Genomic DNA, 24,213 nt, shown 5'->3' on the forward strand with positions numbered 1-24,213 from the left:
ACATCTTAGGAAGGATATATTGGGCTTGGAGGGTGTGCAGCATGGGTTTACCAGAATGATATCTGGATGCCAAGGGTTAAATTACAAGGAGAGATGACACAAATTAGGGATCTATTCCTGAGAATTTAGAAGGTTAAGGGGTGATTTCAAAATATTAAGGGGAACTGACAGTGCAGATAGAGAGAAACTATTCCCGCTGGTTGGGGAGTCGAGGACTAGGGGGCATAGTCTACAAATTAGAGCCAAATCTTTCAGGAGGTTAGGAACCACTTCGACACAAAAAATGTGGTAGAAGTTTGGAACTCTGTGCCACAAATGGCAATTGATGCTAGATCAATTGTTAATTTTAAATTGGAGATGGAAAGATTTTTGTTAACCAAAGGTAGTAAGGGATATGGGGCAAAGCGTTATATAAAGTTAGGTCGCAGATCAGCCATGATCTCAGTGAGTGGCGGAACAGGCTCGAGGGGTTCAATGGCCTCCCCCCACTCCCATGTTCCTCAGATGGAACTTGATCTTTTCCAGGCAGCAAGTCCCATGTTTCTGTTTGGATCTATTGTTAGTCACGTCTGGAACTTTTCCAACTTTCTGACTCTTTGATCTTTAAAGGGGCTGTTGACAGCAAGGCTTTCTCTCTGTCACCACTGACATTTACAGCACTGAAAGTATTTCAAAACTGGTCCTTGATGAATGCCAAGTTCAGGAACTCCGTCCTCAGCCAACACATTTTGTGTGCGTTTATGTACAAGAGCAACCGAGGGACTGAATTCAGTCATTACTGGGTTTTTCCATCCCGGGGACTGACCTCTGACTCTCCCTTACGAGGCTTTACAATTTATGATTGGACACTGCAGGCCTCTTGCTTGGCACAAAGCTACAAGATCTCCTGGGAGTTGGGGTGGGGAATGGGAGCATCAATGTTCCCTCTAAGCTGCGCGTCCGCGTAGTAATAGGAAAGGTCCCGCGTAGGCAGCTCACCGGCTTCTCCATTGTTAGCCACTTCTGGAACATGCGCGGAAATTTAAAGGGACCGTGCACTAAAAGAGACAGGCCGCACAGAAGAAAGCGCAGCTCACAGGGAACATTGGGGAACACTATAAAGGACAAGATGGTATAAAGGACATGGCTAAAGTATTAAATGAGTTACTTGTATCTGTCTTCACAAAGGAAGGGGATGATGTGAAGGTTACACTAAAAGAGGAGAGGGAAGTTATGAACAGGATAGCAAAAGCTAGAGAAGGCGTACAAAAAAGATTAGCATGACTGAGAGGTTGCAAGTCACCTGGTCCAAATGGAATGCATCCTAGGTAACTGAAAGAAGCTGGGTAGAAATAGCAGAGGTATTGGTCTCAATCTTTCAATCCTCATTGGGCACAGGAGTAGTGCCAGAGGACTGGAGGGCTGCTAATGTTATACCTGTAGTAATTCAAGGGGAGGGGGATAAAGCAGGAAACTACAGGCCAGTCAGCATAACATGGGGAAGTTATTGGAAACCATTATCAGGGACAACATAAACTTTCATTTGGAAAAGCATGGGTTAATCAGGGGAGAGCCAGCATGGATTTGTTGAAGGCAAATCGTGTCTAACTAACTTGATTGAATTCTTTGATGTGGTAACAGGGAAAGTTGCTCAAGGTAGTGCAGTAGATGTTGTATATACACACTGTTGGAAGGCATTTGATAAAATTCCACATGGGAGGCTTATTAAGAAGATGGAAGCTCATGGAAGTAAGGGGAAAGTGGTGGTCTGGATACACAATTGGCTCAGTGATGGGAAACAGCGGGTGGTGATGGATGATGGATGGATGGGTGATGGTTTGCAGTGGTGTTCCTCTTTTTAATTTTTATAAATGACCTAGACTCGGGTGTAGCAAGTGCATAATAAAGTTTGCAGATGATATGAAACTTGGCAAAGAAGCAGATCATGATAAGGATAGTTATAGGCTTCAAGGCTGACACAGACAGAATGGTAAAATGGACAGAAGCGTGGCAGATGGAGTTCAACGCGGAGAAGTGTGAGGTATTGCAGGTTGGGAGGATTAATATGGAAAGACAGGATACTATAAATAGCACGATTTAAAAAAGTGTAGTTGAGCAGAGACACCTTGGTATCTCCCTGAAATCCTTAAAGGTGGCAGGGAAAGTTGGTTAAAAAAACAGAAGGGCTGCTTAGGTTTATAAATAGGAGCATAGAATATGAAAGCAATCATGCTAAAATTTGATAAATCATTGTTTAGGCCTCAGCTGGAGTATTGCGGGCAGTTCTGGGCACCACATTTCAGGAAAGATGTAAAGGCCTTAGAAAGGGTACAGAGGGGGTTTACCAGGATGTTACCAAGGATGCAGGACTTCAGATAAGAGAGGTTGGGGAAGTTAAGAAAATTCTCCTTGGAACAGAGAAGGTCAAGAGGAGGCCTAAGAGAGATTTTCAAGATGATGAGAATTTTGCCAGAGTAGATAGAGAAAAGCTCTTCCCTCTGGCGAGTGGGTCAGTAACCAGAGGTCAGAGACTCAAAATCATTGGCAATGATCGAGAGGGGAGCTGAGGAGAGGTTTTCTCACTCCGAGAGTTGTCAGGATCTGGAATGTTTGGCCTGAAAAGGTGGTGGAGGCTGATTCCATCAATCATTTTAAACGGGATTTGGATGGGTCCCGGAGGATGAGGAATTTACAGGGTTACGGACACAGAGCTGGAGTGGGGGGGAATGGGACTGAGCACGGCTGCTCTTTCAAAGAGCCGGCACAGGCACGACGGGCCGAATGGCCTCCTTCTGTGCTGTAAGTTTCTATGATTACCGAGGAGATATGAAGGGGAATGGGAGCACTCAGGAGGACAATTTTATTCAGGTTGCTTGGCTATGAAACTGTCATATATGCAGACTATAAATATACTCTCTGTGTAGTCACTGTATAGTTGCATAAGATGGAGACTTGTTACCCGATGTACTATCAATAAGGTTTACACTGTGTGTATGCTATGCTGGCACCACTAGAGGGGGCAACTGGTGGAGACCGGGGTTTCCTGTCCCTGTGGCAGAGGCTGTCCACCAGAGGGCACTGCGGTGGGAGACCGGAGGTTCACCTGCATAGGTATGCGGAGCCCAGTATAAAAGGCTGCCCACCATGCTTGTGCCTCACTCTGGAGTTATGAATAAAGGACTAAGGTCGCTACAGTTTGAGTACAACACTGCCTCTTGGAGTCATTCTCAAGTGCATTACAGACATAACAGAAACAGCATTAACTGGACTGTGGGATGTCTGCAAAACAACCGCACGCACGCTCCTTCCGCTGCCTGCGCTTGGTATCTGCATGCTCTTGGAGATGAGACTCAAGGTGCTCAGCGCCCTCACGGATGCACTTCCTCCACTTAGGACAGTCTTTGACCAGGGACTCCCAGGTGTCAGTGGGGATGTTGCACTTTATCAGGGAGGCTTTGAGGGTGTCCTTGTAATGTTTCCGCTGCGCACCTTTGGTTCGTTTGCTGTGAAGGAGTTCTGAGTAGAGCGCTTGCTTTGGGAGTCTCGTGTCTGGCATGCAGACAATGTGGCCCGCCCAGCGAAGCTGATCCAAGTGTGGTCAGTGCTTCAATGCTGGGGGTGTTGGCCTGGTCGAGGACGCTAACGTTGGTAAAGATGGTAACCCCAGCTACCCGTTTTGGTTCCATAACCCTTACCCAACGAAAATCTATCGATTTCAGTTTTGAAATTTTCAATTGCCCTGAGCCTCAACAGGTTTTGGGGGGGGGTGGGGGGGGGGGGGGGAAAAAGAGAGAAAGTTCCAGATTTTCACTACCATTTGTGCGAAGAGGTGCTTCCTGACATTACCCCTGAACGGCAGCGATGAATGTAGGGGGAAAAAAAATTATAATGCGCTTGGCTGTAATTTTCTTTTTAGAATCACAACAAATGTAAGCTTCGTACAGGAGAGCAGAAGACTTGTATTCACAAACCTTGAGGGAACAATGACTGTGACAGGAATTCGGAACACCGGACCAGCCCCCGGGGCTGTTGTATCATAACCAAGGACCTGGAGCAAGGAGGAGAAAATGTTCAGAACATTTAAAAAACCCACAGCTTTCACTTCAATCATTACCGGCCAATTTAAAAAGTTATTCTTTGCCAAAGCATAGTGATGTTCCCCTCTGAGCCACAGCATATATTGGGCCCTTGGGCCCCATTCCACCCACCACATTCCATGGGGACACTCTTGGCTAATGCCCTAGGTGTCAGCCGTGGCTCAGTGGGCATCACTCTCGCCACCGAGTCAGAAGGTCGTGGGTTCAAGTCCCACTCTGGAGACTTGAACACTGCACACTCCCACTGCAGGACTAAGCGAGTGCTGCACTATCGGAGGTGCCGTCTTTTCAATAAAACGTTAAACCGTTGGGTGTAAAAGAGTCCAAGCCACTGTCTTGAAGAAGAGCAGGGGAGCTCTCCCTGATGTCCTTTATCGGATGCCTGTTATCACACACTAACCCAGAACAGAACACGAGTTTCGATAGGATAGAAAAATGCCGTTAAACATCATGCCATTGAGCATAGAGTGCCACTGATCTCACATACAGGACAGTGCATCCAACTAACCTCGGTGTAGTGCGGCCCTTCCTTGAGCCCTCGTGCATCCACCCTGACTGTCACCTGCCGCGATTGGTTCATCAGCTCCAGGTGGGTGGGGATGTGCACCCACGATGCATTGCAGGTCAAAGCCAGGTGTAACTGGAGAGCTATCTTCTCACTATTCTCTGCGCATTCAAAATAAAACGAGGAAATTTGAACGCCTCACAGCTGCCATAAGTGAAATAGTTGACTTGAACTGTGAGCTGAATGTGCACCAAACACCCCTGATAAGCTCTGATCAATGCTGCGTCCATCACTTATAATTCTTTCAACCCTCTTGCAGGTAGAAATTGCAGTTACTGTCATTATCCCAGCCAATGTTCCCTCCAAGCTGTGCGGCCTGCAGTAATGGAGTAAGGTCCTGTGCAGGCCGCTCATCGTTTTTTTCATTAAGAGGGATTAGACAGGATAACCTCTTTTTGGCTGGTCAGATATGATGGTAAAAATACTGCAGGGAATCGAATACGGCCAGGGTGATGATCTAGATTAGTTTCAATCGCCTGGATGGATCGGAGAGGAATTCTCCCAGATTTTTTTCTCCCTAAATTGGCCTGGGTTTTAAAATCTGGTTTTTGCCTCTCTCAGGAGATCACATGGCTCCGGTTGGGATGGAGTGTAGAATGTTTCAGTATAAGGGGTGTCGCTGTTTTGTGTGGGGTGGACTGGTTGGGCTGGGTGCTCTTTGCCTTTCTGTCATTGTTCATTGTTCATAGGTTTATATGTAACGTTCAGGGCTGCTGATCGAGGGCCGTGTGGCTCTTTGTCGGCCGGAGCGGACACGATGGGCTGAAATGGCCTCCTTCTGCGCTGTAAATATCTAGGTTTCTATGTAAACATGCTGCATGCACAGAAATTTAAAGGAGCCGCACATTAAAAGAGACAGGCCATGCAGAGCAAAGCGCAGCTCACAGGGAACGTTGTCCTAGACCTTGCTTTTTGCAGGTGCTCCTCTGTATATGTGTCATGTCTGCAGCTGCGTAACAGATACGAGGCGAGCTCCCTCAGCGTGCCTGTCCAGAGCCTGGAGCGCAAGTAATTGCTGTCCTGGGACATTACAATGGCCAGAGGCCCTCAGCATAAACCCATGCTCAGGCTTTGAGTGGACAAGGGAAAAACTCAAGTGCAGCTGCAGCCTCGTGGAGGTTAGGGTGGAGGGGTCGGGGCACGGGGTTAGGGTGGAGGGGTCGGGGCACGTTTGAAGAGAAAGGTTTTGAGGAGGCTTTTGAATGCAGGGGTGAGGACAGCGACTGGCATTTGTAAAGCAATAAATAATTGGGATAAAAAGTAAAGGTATAAGTTTACGAACAAACATTGCTATTGCAAAGAGCCTTCTCATGTTCTCAGCATGCCTCAGAGCCTTTCACAGACAAATTACTTTCTGAAGTGTAGTCACTGCCCTACACCTTTGACCAAGCCGTTGGTCACCCCTCGATAGCTCCTTCTTTGTCTGGCCATCCGTTTTGTGTCACTGAATCTCGGTGAAGAATATCTTTCTACGTTAAAAGCGTAATATAAATGCAAGTTGTTGTTGCGGTTATGTCGGCATAACGTCTCAAAAAAGTGTGGCCTCCCATTCCATCCCCTGCATCGCCCTGGCGGCTGCCAATTCACCGCGAGCCTGTTCTAACCACACAAACCATGCTCTGGAAAACCTCAGGTGCCTCTCGCAGAGGTTGATTTTTCCATACCTGCGTTTTCAGGAAATACTGGCTCCACGGAAACGCTGAAGTCCATCGGCACCGACAGGTACGCTGGCTCCCTGAGGTAGATTCCACGCAGGTGGCTTATTTTGATGTTGAAGCCCAATTGGCTGCTTTTTACTGAGGCATTTTGGCTGAGGTACTCATAGGCCTTTTCAATCTGTCCGGGAAAAATTAAACACAGCGTTACTATGGAAACCCACAGGGGAAGGGACAATCAGCTGTGTTGGGTAATCGTTCTCGCCATCACTGGCCAACCAGCGCTGTACCTGACCCGAGACCACTCAACCGTGCTGCAGGTAATGGCAAGTGCCACAGGCCATCCTTCACTTATTAATGTGCACATCAACAACTACTTTTATTTATATAGCGCCTCTAACGTAGTGAAACGTCCCAAGATGCTTCACAGCAGTAATTATGAGATAAAAATAATTTGGCAGAGCACACAAGGAGAAATTTGCTCAGGTGTCGAAAAGCTTGGTCAATGAGGTACTTTTTAAGGAGCGTCTTGCTGGAGGAAAGAGAGGTAGAGAGGCGGAGATGTTTACGCAGGGTGTTCAGAGATTGGGGCCCAGAGATTGGGGCCCAGGCAACAGAAGGCACGGCAACCAATGGTGGAGTGATTATAATCAGGGATGCTCAGGAGGGTAGAATTAGAGGAGCGCAGAGATCTCGGGGGGGTTGTGGGGCTCAAGGAGATTACAGAGATAGGGAGGGGCGAGGCCATGGAGGGATTTGAAAACAAGGATGAGAATTTTGAAATTGTGGCGTTGCTTAACCGGGAGCCAATGTAGGTCAGCGAGCACAGGCGTGATGGATGAGTGAGACTTGGTGCAAGTTAGGACACGGGGCAGCCGAGTTTTGGATCACCTCTAGTTTACGTAGGGTAGAATGTGGGAGGCCGGCCAGGAGTGCGTTGCAAACATCATCATCAAATACTGCCCGGCGAGACAGCGCTCACCAGACAGACACGGACATTGGTTAGGCCTCAGCTAGGATATTGTGGACAATTCTGGCCGGCACATTTTCAGCAGGATGTCAAGGCCGAGGAGAGGGTACAGAGGAGATTTACTAGAATGGTACTGGGGATGAGGATTTCACCAACAGGATTATTCTCCTTCGAACAGAGAAGGATAAGGGGAGATTTAAGAGATATTCAAAATCATGAGCGGTTTTGATAAGAGTAAATAAGGAGAAACTGTTTCCAGTGACAGGAGGGTCGGCAGAGGACACAGATTTAAGGTAATTGGCAAAAGAACCAGAGCAGGAGATGAGGAGAATTTTATTTTATTTTTTTACTCTGAGTTGTTATGATCTGGAACACTCTGCCTGAAAGGGCGGTGGAAGCAGATTCAATAATAACTTTCAAAAGGGAATCGGATATTGGGCTGACAGACACACAGTAATTAGACAGAGGGAGCACGGATTAACACGATGAAAGGAGTGCGGCAGCGTGGGTTTTAGCCCTTTACCTCGGCTGAATTCTAAGGCAGGTCTTCCAGATCAAAAGGTGAACTCTTCGCTACTTCCATCAACTAATCACCACCTTGTGCTTTTTTAATAAAAAAAAGTCCTGGATCAATTCCTGAACCAGGAAGTGGTGGGGCTGCTGGCTAAACACCTCAACAAACAAGGCAGCCAGATTGGTATCTTGGCATGCTTACCTGAATGATCCCTTGGCCTTGTGCGAATACTTCAACGTCCTCCACTTTCAGCGCCGTGTTCTCCAGGGCACGACGCACGGAGTGCACGGTGTAATCAATACCATTCGCTTTCAGCCCTAAAGTATTTATGGAAACAGCAGCAAGGTTGGTGCTGGAAGTGTGCACATAAAAAACAAAACTCGAGGAAGAACACAATGCAATATGAACATAAAACATTTCATCTTAAGTGTAAATATAAGACAGTCATCAATAAACCCAATGGGGAATTCAGGAGAACCTGCTTTACCCAGAGAGCGGTGAGAACGTGGAACTCGCTGCCACAGGGCGTGATTGAGGCGAATGGTATAGATGTATTTAAGGGGAAGCTGGAAATAATAGAAGGATATGGATATGGGGTGAGATGAAGAGGGGTGAGAGGAGGCTGGTGTGGAGCATAAACACCGGCATGGGCCTGTTGGGCCAAACGGCCTGTTTCTCTGCTGTGCATTCTATTGGGCCGAAACTCGGTTTGTGGCACCGTCAGCACTGGAGAGGGGCAGCTAATTACTCACTGAAGCAGCGGGGCTGTGTCCTCGCCTCCCAAAAACTTTAGTTGGGTGGGGGGGGCGGCGCTATGAGGTAACGCTGCGCGCTCTACCACTAGGTGACGTCATCGAGCGTGCAATGCCCCCTTGCCACCGCCGTCGCGGCATTAGGTTGGATCACCTGTTTTATAGGCAGGTGTTTCTAACAACCGCGAAAGCTGTCGGTACATCGGCGACCGTGGGGCGGCATCGGCCAGACAGCAAGGTAAGTTGTTGAGTTTAATTTATCTAACTTCTATTTATTTATGGCAGCAGTGGGGAAGTGTGGGTGTGGGTCAGTGAAATTTTCGAACATTTTTTTTTTCATTTTTAGGCGCTATGATGCCGGCATCCGGGCAGCAGAAAATTGAGTGGGCCTCCTGTGCTCCCGCTCCGTTAGTGCCCGAGGACGAGTGTGCAATGCCTCTTTTAGTGCTGCTCTCTCATCTTTGGGGAAAAAAACCCTGATTTTGCAATTTGAGGCGGTAATTACCGCCCAGGCGGTGTCACCGCCTCAAAATTGGCGGTGTCAAATTTCGGCCCCTATGAGCGAAGGCTATTCATGCTTGCCTCAAATTCATTCATAGTCCAGTCCCAACGAGATAAACCTTTGCAAAGTAGGTATTGTCAAGATTTTAACACACCCACATGCCTTAAATGTTATAAATGTTGTCAGCTGTGACGTTCAGGAGTAAAATAGGGGGGTAAATCACTCCACAAACCTCGAATCAACCACAGCCAACCAATAGTCAAAGAGTCAGTAATTCAGGACAGATCACGGAAATGAGGGAAAGGATTTGGTTTCAGGGGCAGTTCTGTCGCACTCTGAGTGTCCACCAATGATACTCAGTCTGCAATTTCAATCTCTATTTATTCCCCAACGTCCAAACCAGACGAAGGTGAACTCGCCGATCGTGTAACATCCTCGATTCCGAGGGACTGCCCAAGAAGAAAAAGATTAGAAGACTTGGATACAAATGCCAAATCGTCATTTGAACCTTGGGGAAACGTTCTTCACTGCAGCAGCGAGTTCCAGCCTGGGCTCATTTCAACACAGGCTGCTGAACACAGCCCTGGAGGACGTGTTCACTTCCCAGGAAATTACCCAGGCACGTGTGATGTGGTCAGACTCTGGAGTCTTGCTGTGCAGTAAGTTCCACGTACTTCTATGTGATATGGGGTGAGTGTGTGAGGCGCTGTTACATAAATGTTAACGGTTTTACAGTCTTGAGCACATAGTACTAAAATGTTCGAGACAATTAAATCTGACATGTTGAGTCCAGTATTTGCAGATTTAAATCTACCAGTAGTCCATCTATCCAGAGTCTGATTTGGTGCAAATCAATGATCTCTTTAAGCGCTACCTGTAGCTCTCGCCTAGCCGAGTCACCGGCTTTTAAATGCAAAAACTGAGCATCTGTGGATTCTTAAATCGGTTGCAACGCCCCTTATAAGGGCCGCCCGGCACAAAGAAATATTAGAGGGGATATTGGTGCAAATGTCTCAATTCTAAGAACCAATTTTATTTATCACCCAAGCTGGATTCACCAACTCTTGTGCAACCAGACCCTTGCGATGGTGATCTCGGCTCAATGTCAATGCACGCTCCCGACAACACTGCTCACCAACGGCCAAGGGTGTGACTGCAACGACTCCAGCCAATGCAGGCGAGTACAAGTGAATGCACACTGAAGGGCCGATTCCACAGTGGGATGTTCATAGCTAGGAGTGGCGCAGCAAGGAGCAAATCAGGGGCTTCAAATTCGCTGGATCACCCGATCGGCGAGTGAAGCTCTGGAACTCGCTAAAGCTGCACGGGGACGCGGGAGAGACAGAGACTGAGGAATAGCAGCAGCTGGCATTTATATACAGAAATACATCGAATTTTACAGCACAGAAACAGGCCATTCGGCCCAACTTGTTTTAATTAATTCACGGGACGTGGGGCTTGTTGGCGAGGCCGACATTTATTGCCCATTCCCCGTGTTGCCCTCGAGAAGATGGTGGTGAGCTGCCTGTGTGGTCCGTGCCGGCGTTTATGCTCCACACGAGTCTCCTCCCACCCTACTTCATCTCACCCCAACAGCGTATCCTTCTATTCCTTTCTCTGTCATGTGTATATCCAGCTTCCCCGTAAATGTATCTATGCTAGTCGCCTCAACCACTCCCTGTGGCAGCGAGTTCCACATTCTCACCACTCTCTGGGTAAAGAACTTTCTCCTTCATTCTCTATTGGATTTATCAGTGACTATCTTATATTTATGGCCCCTAGGTCTGGTCTCTCCCACAAGTGGAAACATCTTCTCTACGTCTACCCTATCGAACTCCTTCATAATTTTAAAGACCTTTATCAGCTCCCCCCTGAGCCTTCTCTTTTCTAGAGAAAAGAGACCCTAGCCTGTTCAGTCTCTCCCAATAGTTGCATTAAGACAAAGTAGTGAGGTAATCCAGTCACGTTATAAATTATAGGTGCAACAGCACTTGAAATACTGTGTACAGTTCTGGTTGCAACACTATAAAAAGGATATTGCTACTGAAAAGATGCAGGAGAGCGCAAACAGCATGATAGAATGCCTTTAACGTTAACAATACAAGTCAAGGGCGCAAGGCGCAGTGAGGCGGATGTTTGATTCAAACTTAAATACAGGTGTGCGCAGAACTGATTCAAATATGTGTCAGCTGTGGCTCAGTGGGTAGCACACTTGAGCACAAATATCGAGGCCGACACTCCAGTGCAGTGCTGAGGGAGCGCTGCACTGTCAGAGGTGCCGTCTTTCGGATGAGACGTTAAACCGAGGTCCCGTCTGCTCTCTCAGATGGACAAAAAAGATCCTATGGCACTATTTCAAAGAAGAGCAGGGGAATTATCCTAGGTGTCCCAGCCAATATTTATCCTTCAATCAACATTACTAAAAACAGATTGCTGTTTGTGGGAGCTTGCTGTGTCGAAATTGGCTGCCGTGTTTCCTACATTAAAAGTGGCTACATTTCAAAAAGTACTTCATTGGCTGTAAAGCACTTTGGAACGTCCCGAGGTTGTGCAAGGCGCGATAGAAATATAAAGGGTCGAAATTCCCATTGTGCACTTCATGCTATAACAGGGCGTGAAAGTGTTTTCGTTCGGGGGGGGGGGGGCGCTATCGGCTCCCACAAAATTGGGGGGGGAGGTTAGCGGAGGCACGAATGCATTTGCGCCACGCCTCGCTGGTAGCGCCCCGGGTCACTGCGCCTCCGGCGATGACATCATCACCATGCACTCCTTTGCGACCCGCGGTGGAAATTGGCCAGCGTCCCATGAGGCCGCCACGGGCAATGCCCGCGTCAGCCTCGCAAGTCGCAAACTGGGCCGCACGCCCATCACAGGGCGAAACTTAAAAGGGGCGCTACGCCATCTTTTTACTCCCCCACCCACTTACTAGTCGGGCCAGCGTCCGCTCTTTTGGCGGGGTCTGGGCCACGATCATGCACTCCATTGGGTGCCGGGCTACGGCCGTGATACCACGCAGCCCTGGTGGCCCATCAAAGGGCCTGTAGCGCTCGCAGCATCCCTCCCCTTTAACGGAAGCGGAGGGCGTTGAAACGCGTCAGCGCTCCGCGGAGAGGCTGCCTAGCACTCCGCAATGCTCCCGGGTAGCACCCCCGATCTCGCCCCAAGAGGAAGTGCGACGCACGACATTGCGCTGCACTTCCTGTGAGGGGCGGTAAGCCGAATTTCGCTTCGAGGATGGATGGTACATCTGCGCCCCCGGAGAGGTTGCCGCCCCAAATGGGGCGCTAGGGAATTTCAGCCCCACAAGTCTTTCTTTTTCTTTAAATTAAAGTGACTCTCAACTTCTGACACAGAAGAGGAAGGAAGGGCACGGACATTGTCAATCACGCGCAGGTTTCCCTCCGTTTTACTATCAACCTCCAGAGTATTCAGTGGCGTGTCTTATCATACCTGAGATCAACAGAGCGATACCTCCACAGGCATTAGGGGAGGACATTGAGGTTCCATTCATCAGTTCCGTGCCATGTAGCGTCCAGTTGGGGACAGATGCTATGGCTCCCCCTGGAGCGGTGATGCATACTCCCAGTGCTCCATCAACACTAAATGGATCAAAAAGAACTGTAAACAGTAATCATGGGGGACTTTTATCTACATATTGACTGGGCAATTCAAATTTGCAGTAAAAGTGTGGAGGACAAATTCATGGAAGATGGTTTTCAAGATCAGTATGTTGAGGAACCAACAGGAGAATTGGCTACTTTAGATCTAGTATTGTGCAATGAGAAAGGGTCAATTAATAACCTTGTAGTAAAGGGAACCTTTAGAGAAGATGCCCATAATATGATAGAATTTTATATTGAGTTTGAAAGTGATTTAGTTAAATTCAAAACAAGGGTCTTAAATCTAAACAAAGCAAACCATGTAGGTATGAGGGGCGACTTGGCTAAGGTTGAGTGGGAAACTACATTAAAAGGTATGACAGTAGGCAAGCAATGGCTAGCATTTAAAGAATGAATACATAGTTTACAACAAAGATACATTCCTTTAAGGCACAAAAAAACCTCAGAGGAAAATAGTCTCACTGTGGCTAACAAGAGAAGTTAAAGATAGCATTAGATCAAAGGAAGAGGCTTATAATGTTGCCAAAAAGAGCAGTAAAGCCTGAGGATTGGGAGGATTATAAAATTCAGCAAAGGAAGACCAAGAAATTGATTTTAAAAAACAGGTAAATAGAGTTCGAGAGAATACTGGCGCAATCCCAGGGAACCCTGCAAATACGGATATACTCCGGGGACCCCCTGCAAATAGTGACACGCTCCCATGGATCCCCTGCAAATAGTGACACGCTCCTGGGGACCCCCTGCAAATAGTGACACACTCCCGGGGACCCCCTGCAAATAATGACACACTTCCAGGAATCCCCTGTAAATACTGACACACTCCCGGGGAACCCCCTCTAGATACGGATATATTCCCAGGGACACCCTGTAAATACTGACACGCTCCCGGAGACTCTCTGTAAATACTGATACATTCCTGGGGACATCCTGCAAATGACGACACACTTCCAGGAATCCCCTGTAAATACTGACACACTCCCGGGGAACCCCCTCTAGATACGGATACATTCCCAGGGACACCCTGTAAATACTGACACGCTCCCGGAGACTCTCTGTAAATACTGATACATTCCTGGGGACACCCTGCAAATACTGACACACTCCCGGGGACACCCTGCAAATACTGACACACTCCCGGGGGAACCCCCCCTGTAAAACCGACACACTCCCTCCCGCGCGGCTTGCCTCCGCCGATGCGCCGGCCACTGAAATCGTTGCCCACGCGCGGTGTCTACAATGTAAAAGCCGCCCTGCGCGGCCGCACAGCTTAACGGGGACATTACTCTCAGGGACCATCTGTAAATATTGACGCATGCCCGGGAGGGCCCTTGTGTAACCTTCCACAAGTCAGTGACAGCGACCCAAGGAGAAGGACGAGCATTGCAGAAATATTTCTATTAGTGTACAGCAACAGAAATCACAGGTTAGTGGGACAACCCGTACAGGGAAGTCTAGACAGACAGAAACCCCAGGTGGACACCCTGACGACGTCTCAGACCCACAAGGGTCCAGCATGTCCAATTAGTACACCTATGCGGTACTGCGAGCACCACATACAAACTGGAGAGACCAAGTATTTACATTGTAGCAAAATGATGACGCAAACAGCAGCTGGACTCTGATGAGCACTCGAGCATCTCCTCTCACATCCCGGGTCATCTTCAGAGCCTCTCAACTGTTACAATCCTGCGGTCCTGTAGCCAGTCAGCCACATTAGAATCAGGTATTTGCTTGCCTCGGAACAAGCGTGCAGTGATGCGCTTGCATGTATTAACCTGTGACGAGCAGAGACGGCTCCAAACACCAGTCCTGCCCCAGGAACCTGCACCTGCCACGAATAAACCACATGGCCAAAGGCAACAAATAACTGCCGTGGCTCAGTGGGCACTGCACGCGCCTCTCAGTCAGAAGTTCGTCGGTTCAAGCCCCACTCCAGAAACTTGAGCATAAAATCACGACTGACACCACAATGTATTTGGGGAGGCTAACAAGGCAAGGGAATACACATTAAATGGTACGACACTGAGAAGTGTAGAGAAACAAAGGGACCTTGGAGTGCAGGTCCACAGATCCCTGAAGGTAACAGGCCAGGAAAATAAGGTGGTTAAGGAGGCATATAGAATACTTGCTTTTATAAGGACAAGAGCAGGGAGGTTATGCTTGAACTGTATAAAACACTGGTTAGACTGCAGCTGGAGTAATGTGTGTAATTGTGGTCACCGCATTCAGGAAAGATGTGATTGCACTGGGAAAGGGTGCAGAGATTTACAAGAATGTTGCCTGGACTGGAGAATTTTGGCTATGAGGAAAGATTAGAGAAGCTGGGTCTGTTTTCTTTGGAACAGAGGAGGCTGAGGGGAGACCTGATTGAGGTATATAAAATTATGAGGGGCCTAGATAGAGTGGATAGGAAGGACCTGTTTCCATTGGCAGAGGGGTCAACAACCAGGGGGTATAAATTTAAAGTAATTGGGGGAGGTATGGAGGCGATATGAGGGGAAATTTCTTTAACCAGAGGGTGGGGGGGGTCTGGAACTCAGTGCCTAAAAGGGTGGTAGAGGCAGAAACCCTCACCACATTTAAAAAAATACTTGGATGTGCATTTAAAGTGTCATAACCTAAGGGCTACGGACCAAGAGCTGGAAAGTGGGATTGGGCTGGATAGCTCTTGGTCAGCCGTGTGAACACGATGACCTCCTTCCGTGCTGCAAATTTCTATGATTCTAGGATTCTAGGATTCTATGACACTCCCGATGCAGTACTGAGGGAGCGCTGCACTGTCAGAGATGCTGTATTTCAGATGAGACGTTAAATTGAGACTCCATCTGCCCTCTCAGGTGAACGGAAAAGATTATAGGGCAGTATTTCGAAAAAGAGCAAGGGAATTCTCCCCAGTGTCCTGACCAACTTTAATCACTCAACCAACATCACTAAAAGAAGAGATTATCTGGACATTATCACATTGCTGTTTGTGGGAGCTTGCTGTGGGCAAATTGGCTGCTGTTTTTCCGACATTAAACAGTGACTACACTTAAAAAAAAAATACTTAATTGGCTGTAAAGCGCTTCAGGAGGTCCGGAGGTCATGAAAGGCGCTACAGAAATGCAAGTCTTTCTTTCTTTCATAGCGTGTTATGCGTTGACACACAAATAAATGATTCGGTGTTAAATGGCAGCTGCCAGAGGACCCAGAGATAGAAAATTTCTGCTTCAAACATTCTTCAGCGAAAATTATACGCTCCGATTTGCTCTTAGTTGGTTTGCTCATTAAGCTGGCAGCAGTACAGAGATGAAATCCTGATAATCTAACTTCAAAATGATAGGGCTGGAGTTTCCGGTCCTTTGCGCTCCAGGTTTCGCCCCGGAGCGGCGTGCAAGGTGGCGTTCAGGTTTCCTGCGCCCGGTTGCGATCCTTGGGTCACGCTGGGAAGAGCTGCGTCAGGTGTGCAACACCTCTCGTGTGACAACATTCGAGTCTTGACTCGAACCTGACCCGTCCGCCTGGAACCGCATCTCGCAATTACCGCCTGGGGAACAAAAGCGGTCGAGCCACGCTGGCGGCGGCGAGGATGGTAAAGTGCTGTAACGGTAAGCGCCAGTGTTTGTTCTTTTAATTGTTTTTAGCGATTTGTGTTGTGGTGGCATGGGAAAATGTTTTGCCAATGTTTTTGTGTTCCCCGTCACCTCCCACCTGTCTCCTTCTTAGGCTCAGTGTCAATGTTTGTCTGATTATGCTCTTGTGAAGTACCTTAGGACCCTTTGACTACGTGAACGGTGCTTTATAAATGCAAGTTGTTGTTGCAAAACTGTCAAAGGCACGAGCTCAGGCCGCTCCTTGAAAATGCTCAAACTTTTGAATCAAAAACTTAAATCTGAATGCTGGTTTGTTGTTGAAGCAGTCGAGGCTTTAGCTGTGGTCAGTGATTGGGCTCCGCATCATGTTATGTAAGCGCCTGTGATCTTTGCAGACAATGGACTGGTATTTAGGCTTTTCTCTTTTTGGGGTGAAAACGGAGGCGGGGCGGGAAAGTTACCGGCCGAGAATAGTTTGCGCTTTGGTAAGGAGTTTTCGGCATCTAGGCTGAAGGGAGGCATTATACAACTTCTGAGGCGCAAAAATGGGAAACCCGCGAACTAAAGTGCCGGTCCGTGTGTGCTCCGAGAAAGTCCAGCGAGGTGGGGGGGGATCCAAAGCTAGGTCAAAGAGGTAAGTTTTAACGATTGTCTGAAAGGAGGAGAGAGAGGTAGCGAGGATTAGTTTGGAATTCCAGAGCTTAGGGCCCAGGCAGCTGAAGGCATGACCGCCAATGTTGGGATGAAGGAAATGCGGGATGCGCGAGGGGCCAGAATTGAAAGAACGTAGAATTCTGAGGGCTGTTGGGCTGTAGGAAGCTCCATGGCTTCACCCTTCCCTATCTCTGTAACATAAGAGCATAAGAAATAGGGAGTAGGCCATACGGCCCCTCGAGCCTGCTCCGCCATTTAATACGATCATGGCTGATCCGATCATGGACTCAGCTCCACTTCCCTGCCCGCAACCCATAACCCCTTATCGTTTAAGAAACTTTCTATTTCTGTCTTAAATTTATTCAATGTCCCAGCTTCCACAGCACTCTGAGGCAGCAAATTCCACAGATATACAACCCTCAGAAGAAATTTCTCCTCATCTCTGTTTTAAATGGGCAGCCCCTTATTCTAAGATCATGCTCTCTAGTTCTAGTCTCCCCCATCAGTAGAAATATCCTCTCTGCATCCACCTTGTCAAGCCCCCTCATAATCTTATACGTGTTGATAAGATCACCTCTCATTCTTTTGAATTCCAATGAGTAGAGGCCCAACCTACTCAACCTTTCCTCTTAAGTCAACCCCCTCATCTCCAGAATCAACCGAGTGAACCTTCTCTGAACCGCCTCCAAAGCAAGTATATTCTTTCGTAAACATGGAAACCAAAACTGTACGCAGTATTCCAGGTGTAGCCTCACCAATTGGAGGAGCACAGAGAGTTCTCGGATGGTTACAATCTATATTAACGACTTGGAGGAAGTGACCGAGTACAACGTAGCCAAGTTTGCTGACGATACAAAGATGGGAGGAAAAGCAATGTGTGAGGAGAACACAAAACATCTGCAAAAGGACATAGACAGGCTAAGTGAGTGGGCAGAAATTTGGCAGATGGAGTATAACGTTGGAAAGTGTGAGGTCATGCAGTTTGGCAGAAAAAAATCAAGTTATTATTTAAATGAAGAAAGATTGCAAAGTGCTGCAGTACAGCAGGACCTGGGGGTACTTGTGCATGAAACACAAAAGCATAGTATGCAGGTACAGCAAGTGATCAGGAAGGTCAATGGAATCTTGGCCTTTATTGCAAAGGGGATGGAGTATAAAAGCAGAGAAGTCTTGCTACAGCTGTACAGGAATAAGTGCCTGTATAAAAGAGAGCCATTAGTGAGCCATTCACTGCACCCCCCCCAAAATTTCTCCATCTCTCTATCCTCCTTTAAGACGCTCCTTAAAACCGACCTCTTTGACAAAGCTTTTGGTCACCTGTCCTAACATGGGCTGTCAGTGCGAACAGCAGAGGGCATGGGACATGGCAACCCGGATAGGCCATTCAGTCCCTCCAGCCTGTTCCGCCATTCAATTCGATCGTGGCTGATCTGTATCTTAACTCCATCTACCTGACTTGGTTTCCTTGGCCCAACAAAATCTATCAATCTCAGTTTTGAAATTGAGCCTCCAGCCTCACCAGCTTTTTGAGAGAGAAAGCCCGTGTAATTTAAAGAGCAGAGAGACTGCATAGACTCAGGCGGCGCTGTGTTTCCCACTGAACAAGTCTGCTGAAATGAAAGTGATTACACGGGAGCGGCAGATATCTGTGCACCAAATCCAATATTAAATATCAAACGCTCTGCCCTTTGTAAATGGGAATTTCATTAGGTTCGTAGTCATTTCCCTGCAGAAGATCTCCCTCATCTCCTGACTTATTACTACAGATGTCACTGCAATAGAGTGATCAGATCACCTGGGGGGTCAATTAATTGTTTCTCAGTTTTGCACTTCAAATAACCTTAATCCGCAATATCTGGAAGATTTACCATGAGCGAACACCACAGGAGATCGGTTAGTATTTAATAAAAGCACGGGCACGAACTGTTCACGAGTACTGTTGCAAATAAATCTGAACGCAAAGAAAGTTGGACACCAGGGAAATAATGTTGAAACAAAAACTCTGCAATCATGACTTGCCCGTGTGAAATCCTCACTCGGCTGCCGCTGAATCGCAGTAGTCCACTGGTACGGGAGGAAGCTCTGTTTGTGCTCTTATGGGTTTCTGCCGGTGAGTCAGCTTGGCTCATTTGGAAGCAATGTCACCTTCGGGAGCCAGCAGCATGTGGGCTTCACCGCCCCCACCGCCGCCCCACCCTCACTGCAGGCCTGTCGCGTTTGGAGATTTTAATTTCAGTCCAGTACCGAGAGCGCACTCTGTTGTTGGAGGGACTGTCTACCTTACGAAACAGAGCAGCGACTTCTCCGGTGTCCTGGCCAACATTCACCCTTCAGCGAACCCCACCAACAAACAATTTACGAGGTCAGTCAAATGAGGAGCAGCGAGAGTTCGTGAGTCGGTGAGAGGCAGCGTAGGGAGGCATATAAAAAGGCCCAGCGTTGCTGAGTCGGCAAGAGAACATAAGAATTAGGAACAGGAGTAGGCCATCTAGCCCCTCGAGCCTGCTCCGCCATTTAACAAGATCATGGCTGATCTGGCCGTGGACTCAGCTTCACTTACCCGCCCACTCCCCGTAACCCTTAATTCCCTTATTGGTTAAAAATCTATCTATCTGTGACTTGAATACATTCAATGAGCTAGCCTCAACTGCTTCCTTGGGCAGAGAATTCCACAGATTCACAACCCTCTGGGAGAAGAAATTCCTTTTCAACTCAGTTTTAAATTGGCTCCCCCATATTTTGAGGCTGTGCCCCCTAGTTCTAGTCTCCCCGACCAGTGGAAATAACACCTCTGCCTCTATCTTGTCTATCCCTTATATTATTTTAAATGTTTCTATAAGATCACCCCTCATCCTTCTGAACTCCAACGAGTAAAGACCCAGTCTCCTCAATCTATCATCATAAGGTAACCCCCTCATTTCCAGAATCAGCCCAGTGAATCGTCTCTGTACCCCCTCCAAAGCTAGTATATCCTTCCTTAAGTAAGGTGACCAAAACTGCACGCAGTACTCTAGGTGCTGCCTCACCAATACCCTATACAGTTGCAGAAGTACCTCCCTGCTTTTGTACTCCATCCCTCTCGCAATGAAGGCCAACATTCCATTCGCCTTCCTGATTACCTGCTGCACCTGCAAACTAACTTTTTGGGATCCAAAAGAGTTTCATGCACAAGGACCCCCAGGTCCCTCTGCACCGCAGTATGTTGTAATTTCTCCCCATTCAAATAATATTCCCTTTTACTGTTTTTTTTCCCCCAAGGTGGATGACCTCACACTTTCTGCCATTGTATTCCATCTGCCAAACCTTAGCCCATTCGCTTAACCTATCTAAATCTCTTTGCAGCCTCTATGTGTCCTCTACACAACCCGCTTTCCCACTAATCTTTGTGTCATCTGCAAATTTTGTTACACTACACTCCGTCCCCTCTTCCAGGTCATCTATGTATATTGTAAACAGTTGTGGTCCCAGCACCGATCCCTGTGACACACCACTAACCACCGATTTCCAACCCGAAAAGGACCCATTTATCCCGACTCTCTGCTTTCTGTTAGCCAGCCAATTCTCTATCCATGCTAATACATTTCCTCTGACTCTGCGTACCTTTATCTTCTGCAGTAACCTTTTGTGTGCACCTTATCGAATGCCTTTTGGAAATCTAAATACACCACATCCATCGGTACACCACTATCCACCATGCTCGTTATATCCTCAAAGAATTCCAGTAAATTAGTTAAACATGATTTCCCCTTCATGAATCCATGCTGCGTCTGCTTGATTGCACTATTCCTATCTAGATGTCCCGCTATTTCTTCCTTAATGATAGTTTCAAGCATTTTCCCCACTACAGATGTTAAACTAACTGGCCTATAGATACCTGCCTTTTGTCTGCCCCCTTTTTTAAACAGAGGCGTTACATTAGCTGCTTTGCAATCCGCTGGTACCTCCCCAGAGTCCAGAGAATTTTGGTAGAATATAACGAATGCATCTGCTATAACTTCCGCCATCTCTTTTAATACCCTGGGATGCATTTCATCAGGACCAGGGGATTTGTCTACCTTGAGTCCCATTAGCCTGTCCAGCACTACCCCCCTAGTGATAGTGATTGTCTCAAGGTCCTCCCTTCCCCATTCCCGTGACCAGCAATTTTTGGCATGGTTTTTGTGTCTTCCACTGTGAAGACCGAAGCAAAATAATTGTTTAAGGTCTCAGCCATTTCCACATTTCCCATTATTAAATCCCCCTTCTCATCTTCCAAGGGACCAACATTTACTTTAGTCACTCTTTTCCGTTTTATATATCGGTAAAAGCTTTTCCGATCCGTTTTTATGTTTTGCGCAAGTTTACCTTCGTAATCTATCTTTCCTTTCTTTATTGCTTTCTTAGTCATTCTTTGCTGTCGTTTAAAATTTTCCCAATCTGCTATTTTCCCACTAACCTTGGCCACCTTATACGCATTGGCTTTTAATTGGATACTCTCCTTTATTTCCTTGGTTATCCACGGCTGGTTATCCCTTCTCTTACCGCCCTTCTTTTTCACTGGAATATATTTTTGTTGAGGACTATGAAAGAGCTCCTTAAAAGTCCTCCACTGTTCCTCAATTGTGCCACCATTTAGTCTGTGTTTCCAGTCTACTTTAGCCAACTCTGCCTTCATCCCACTGTAGTCCCCTTTGTTTAAGCATAGTACGCTCGTTTGAGACACTACTTCCTCACCCTCAATCTGTATTACAGAGAGGTAGCGGGAGTTCGTGAGTCGGCGAGAGGCAGTGTGGGGAAGCCTATAAAAAGGCCTGGCGTTGTGAGTCGGCGCGAGGCCAGCCAGTGCAGCTGCAGCAGGGTGAGAAGGCAAAAGAGTAGAAGGAAATTGAAAGGTGACGTCACAGCCAAGGGGGTAAGTGATTGGCTGGTGATTGGTAAGTAACTTTTCTTTTTTCTTTTTTCTATCAGTAAGTAACATTTAGCATTGCTGTTGCCTAATTAAGTTAATCTAAGTGTTAAGTCATAGCAGGATAGCTCGGACACGTGGTATGCTCCTCCTGTACTATGTGGGAAGTCAGGGACGCTTCTGGTGTCCCTGACGACTACATGTGCAGGAAGTGTATCCACCTCCAGCTCCTGACGGACCGCATTGGGGCACTGGAGCTGATGGTGGATGAACTCTGGAGCATCCACGATGCTGAGAATGACGTGAATAGCATGTTTAGCGAGTTGGTCTTACCGCAGGTAAAGGGTACACAGCCAGATAGTAAATGGGTGACCAGCAGGAAGAGCAGTGCAAGGAAGGTAGTGCAGGAGTCCCCTGCGGTCATCCCCTTGCAAAACAGATACACCACTTTGGGTACTGTTGAGGGGGATGAGTCATCAGGGGGGAGCAGCAGCAGCAGCCAAGTTCATGGCACCGTTGGTGGCTCTGCTGCACAAGAGGGCAGGAAAAAGAGTGGGAGAGCTATAGTGATAGGGGATTCGATTGTAAGGGGAATAGATAGGCGTTTCTGCGGCCGCAACCGATACTCCAGGATGGTATGTTGCCTACCTGGTGCAAGGGTCAAGGATGTCTTGGAGCGTGTGCAGGACATTCTGAAAAGGGAGGGTGAGCAGCCAGTTGTCGTGGTGCATATCGTTTACCAACGATACAGGTAAAAAACGGGATGATGTCCTACGAGACAAATTTAGGGAGCTAGGAGCTAAATTAAAAAGTAGGACCTCAAAGGTAGTAATCTCAGGATTGCGACCAGTGCCACGTGCTAGTCACAGTAGGAATCGCAGGATAGCTCAGATGAATACGTGGCTTGAGGAGTGGTGCAAGAGGGAGGGGTTCAAATTCCTGGGACATTGGAACCGGGTCTGGGGGAGGTGGGACCAGTACAAACCGGGCGGTCTGCATCTGGGCAGGACCAGAACCAATGTCCTCGGGGGAGTGTTTGCTAGTGCTGTTGGGGAGGAGTTAAACTAACATTGCAGGGGGATGGGAACCTATGCAGGGAGACAGAGGGAAATAAAATGGAGGCAGAAGCAAAAGATAGAAAGGAGAATAGTAAAAGTGGAGGGCAGAGACACCCAAGGCAAAAAACAAAAAGAGCCACATCACAGAAAAATTTTAAAGGGGCAATGTGTGTTAAAAAGACAAGCCTGAAGGCTCTGTGCCTCAATGCGAGGAGTATTCGGAATAAGGTGGACAAATTAACTGCGCAGACAGCAGTTAACGGATATGATGTAATTGGCATCACGGAGACATGGCTCCAGGGTGACCAAGGCTGGGAACTCAACATCCAAGGGTATTCAACATGTAGGAAGGATAGACAGAGAGGAAAAGGAGGCGGGGTGGCATTGCTGGTTAAAGAGGAAATTAATGCAATAGTAAGGAGGGACATTAGCCTGGATGATGTGGAATCGGTATGGGTGGAGCTGCGGAATTCCAAAGGGCAGAAAACGTTAGTGGGAGTAGTGTACAGACCACCAAACAGTAGTAGAGAGATTGGGGAAAGCATCGAACAAGAAATAAGGGATGTGTGCAATAAAGATACAGCAGTTATCATGGGCGACTTTAATCTACATATTGATTGGGCCAACCAAACTGGTAGCAATGCAGTGGAGGAGGATTTCCTGGAGTGTTTTAGTGGTGGTTTTCTGGACCAATATGTCGAGGAACCAACTAGGGAGCTGGCCATCCTAGACTGGGTGATGTGTAATGAGAAGGGATTAATTAGCAATCTTGTTGTGCGAGGCCCCTTGGGGAAGAGTGACCATAATATGGTGGAATTCTGCATTAGGATGGAGAATGAAACAGTTAATTCAGAGACCATGGTCCAGAACTTAAGGAAAGGTAACTTTGACGGTATGAGGTATGAATTGGCTAGATTAGACTGGCAAATGATACTTAAAGGGTTGACGGTGGATAGGTAATGGCAAACCTTTAAAGATCATATGGACGAACTTCAACAATTGTACATCCCTGTCTGGAGTAAAAATAAAACGGGGAAGGTGGCTCAACCATGGCTAACAAGGGAAATTAAGGATAGTGTTAAAGCCAAGGAAGAGGCATATAAATTGGCCAGAAAAAGCAACAAATCTGAGGACTGGGAGAAATTTAGAATTCAACAGAGGAGGACTAAGGGTTTACTTATGAGGGGGAAAATAGAGTACGAGAGGAAGCTTGCAGGGAACATAAAAACTGACTGCAAAAGCTTCTATAAATATGTGAAGAGAAAAAGATTAGTGAAGACAAATGTAGGTCCCTTGCAGTTGGATTCAGGTGAATTTATAATGGGGAACAAAGAAATGGCGGACCAATTGAACAAATACTTCGGTTCTGTCTTCACGAAGGAAGACACAA

General features: G+C 47.4%; 1 protein-coding gene across 1 annotated transcript in view; it reads right to left on the reverse strand.

Moving 5' to 3' along the window:
• LOC139266118 (tripeptidyl-peptidase 2-like) overlaps nucleotides 1-24,213 on the reverse strand; it is a 133,531-nt gene that overhangs the window by 47,690 nt on the left and 61,628 nt on the right. Inside the window, exons 11-15 of the mRNA XM_070883966.1 lie at nucleotides 12,485-12,633; nucleotides 7,982-8,097; nucleotides 6,306-6,477; nucleotides 4,585-4,742; nucleotides 3,951-4,027 (exon numbers count right to left, since the gene is read on the reverse strand). Of these exons, the coding sequence (XP_070740067.1) occupies nucleotides 3,951-4,027; nucleotides 4,585-4,742; nucleotides 6,306-6,477; nucleotides 7,982-8,097; nucleotides 12,485-12,633 (672 nt within the window). The remainder of the gene's footprint in view (nucleotides 1-3,950; nucleotides 4,028-4,584; nucleotides 4,743-6,305; nucleotides 6,478-7,981; nucleotides 8,098-12,484; nucleotides 12,634-24,213) is intronic.

The sequence above is a fragment of the Pristiophorus japonicus genome, chromosome 6, assembly GCF_044704955.1.
Source record: "Pristiophorus japonicus isolate sPriJap1 chromosome 6, sPriJap1.hap1, whole genome shotgun sequence".
Taxonomy (NCBI): Eukaryota; Metazoa; Chordata; class Chondrichthyes; family Pristiophoridae; genus Pristiophorus; species Pristiophorus japonicus.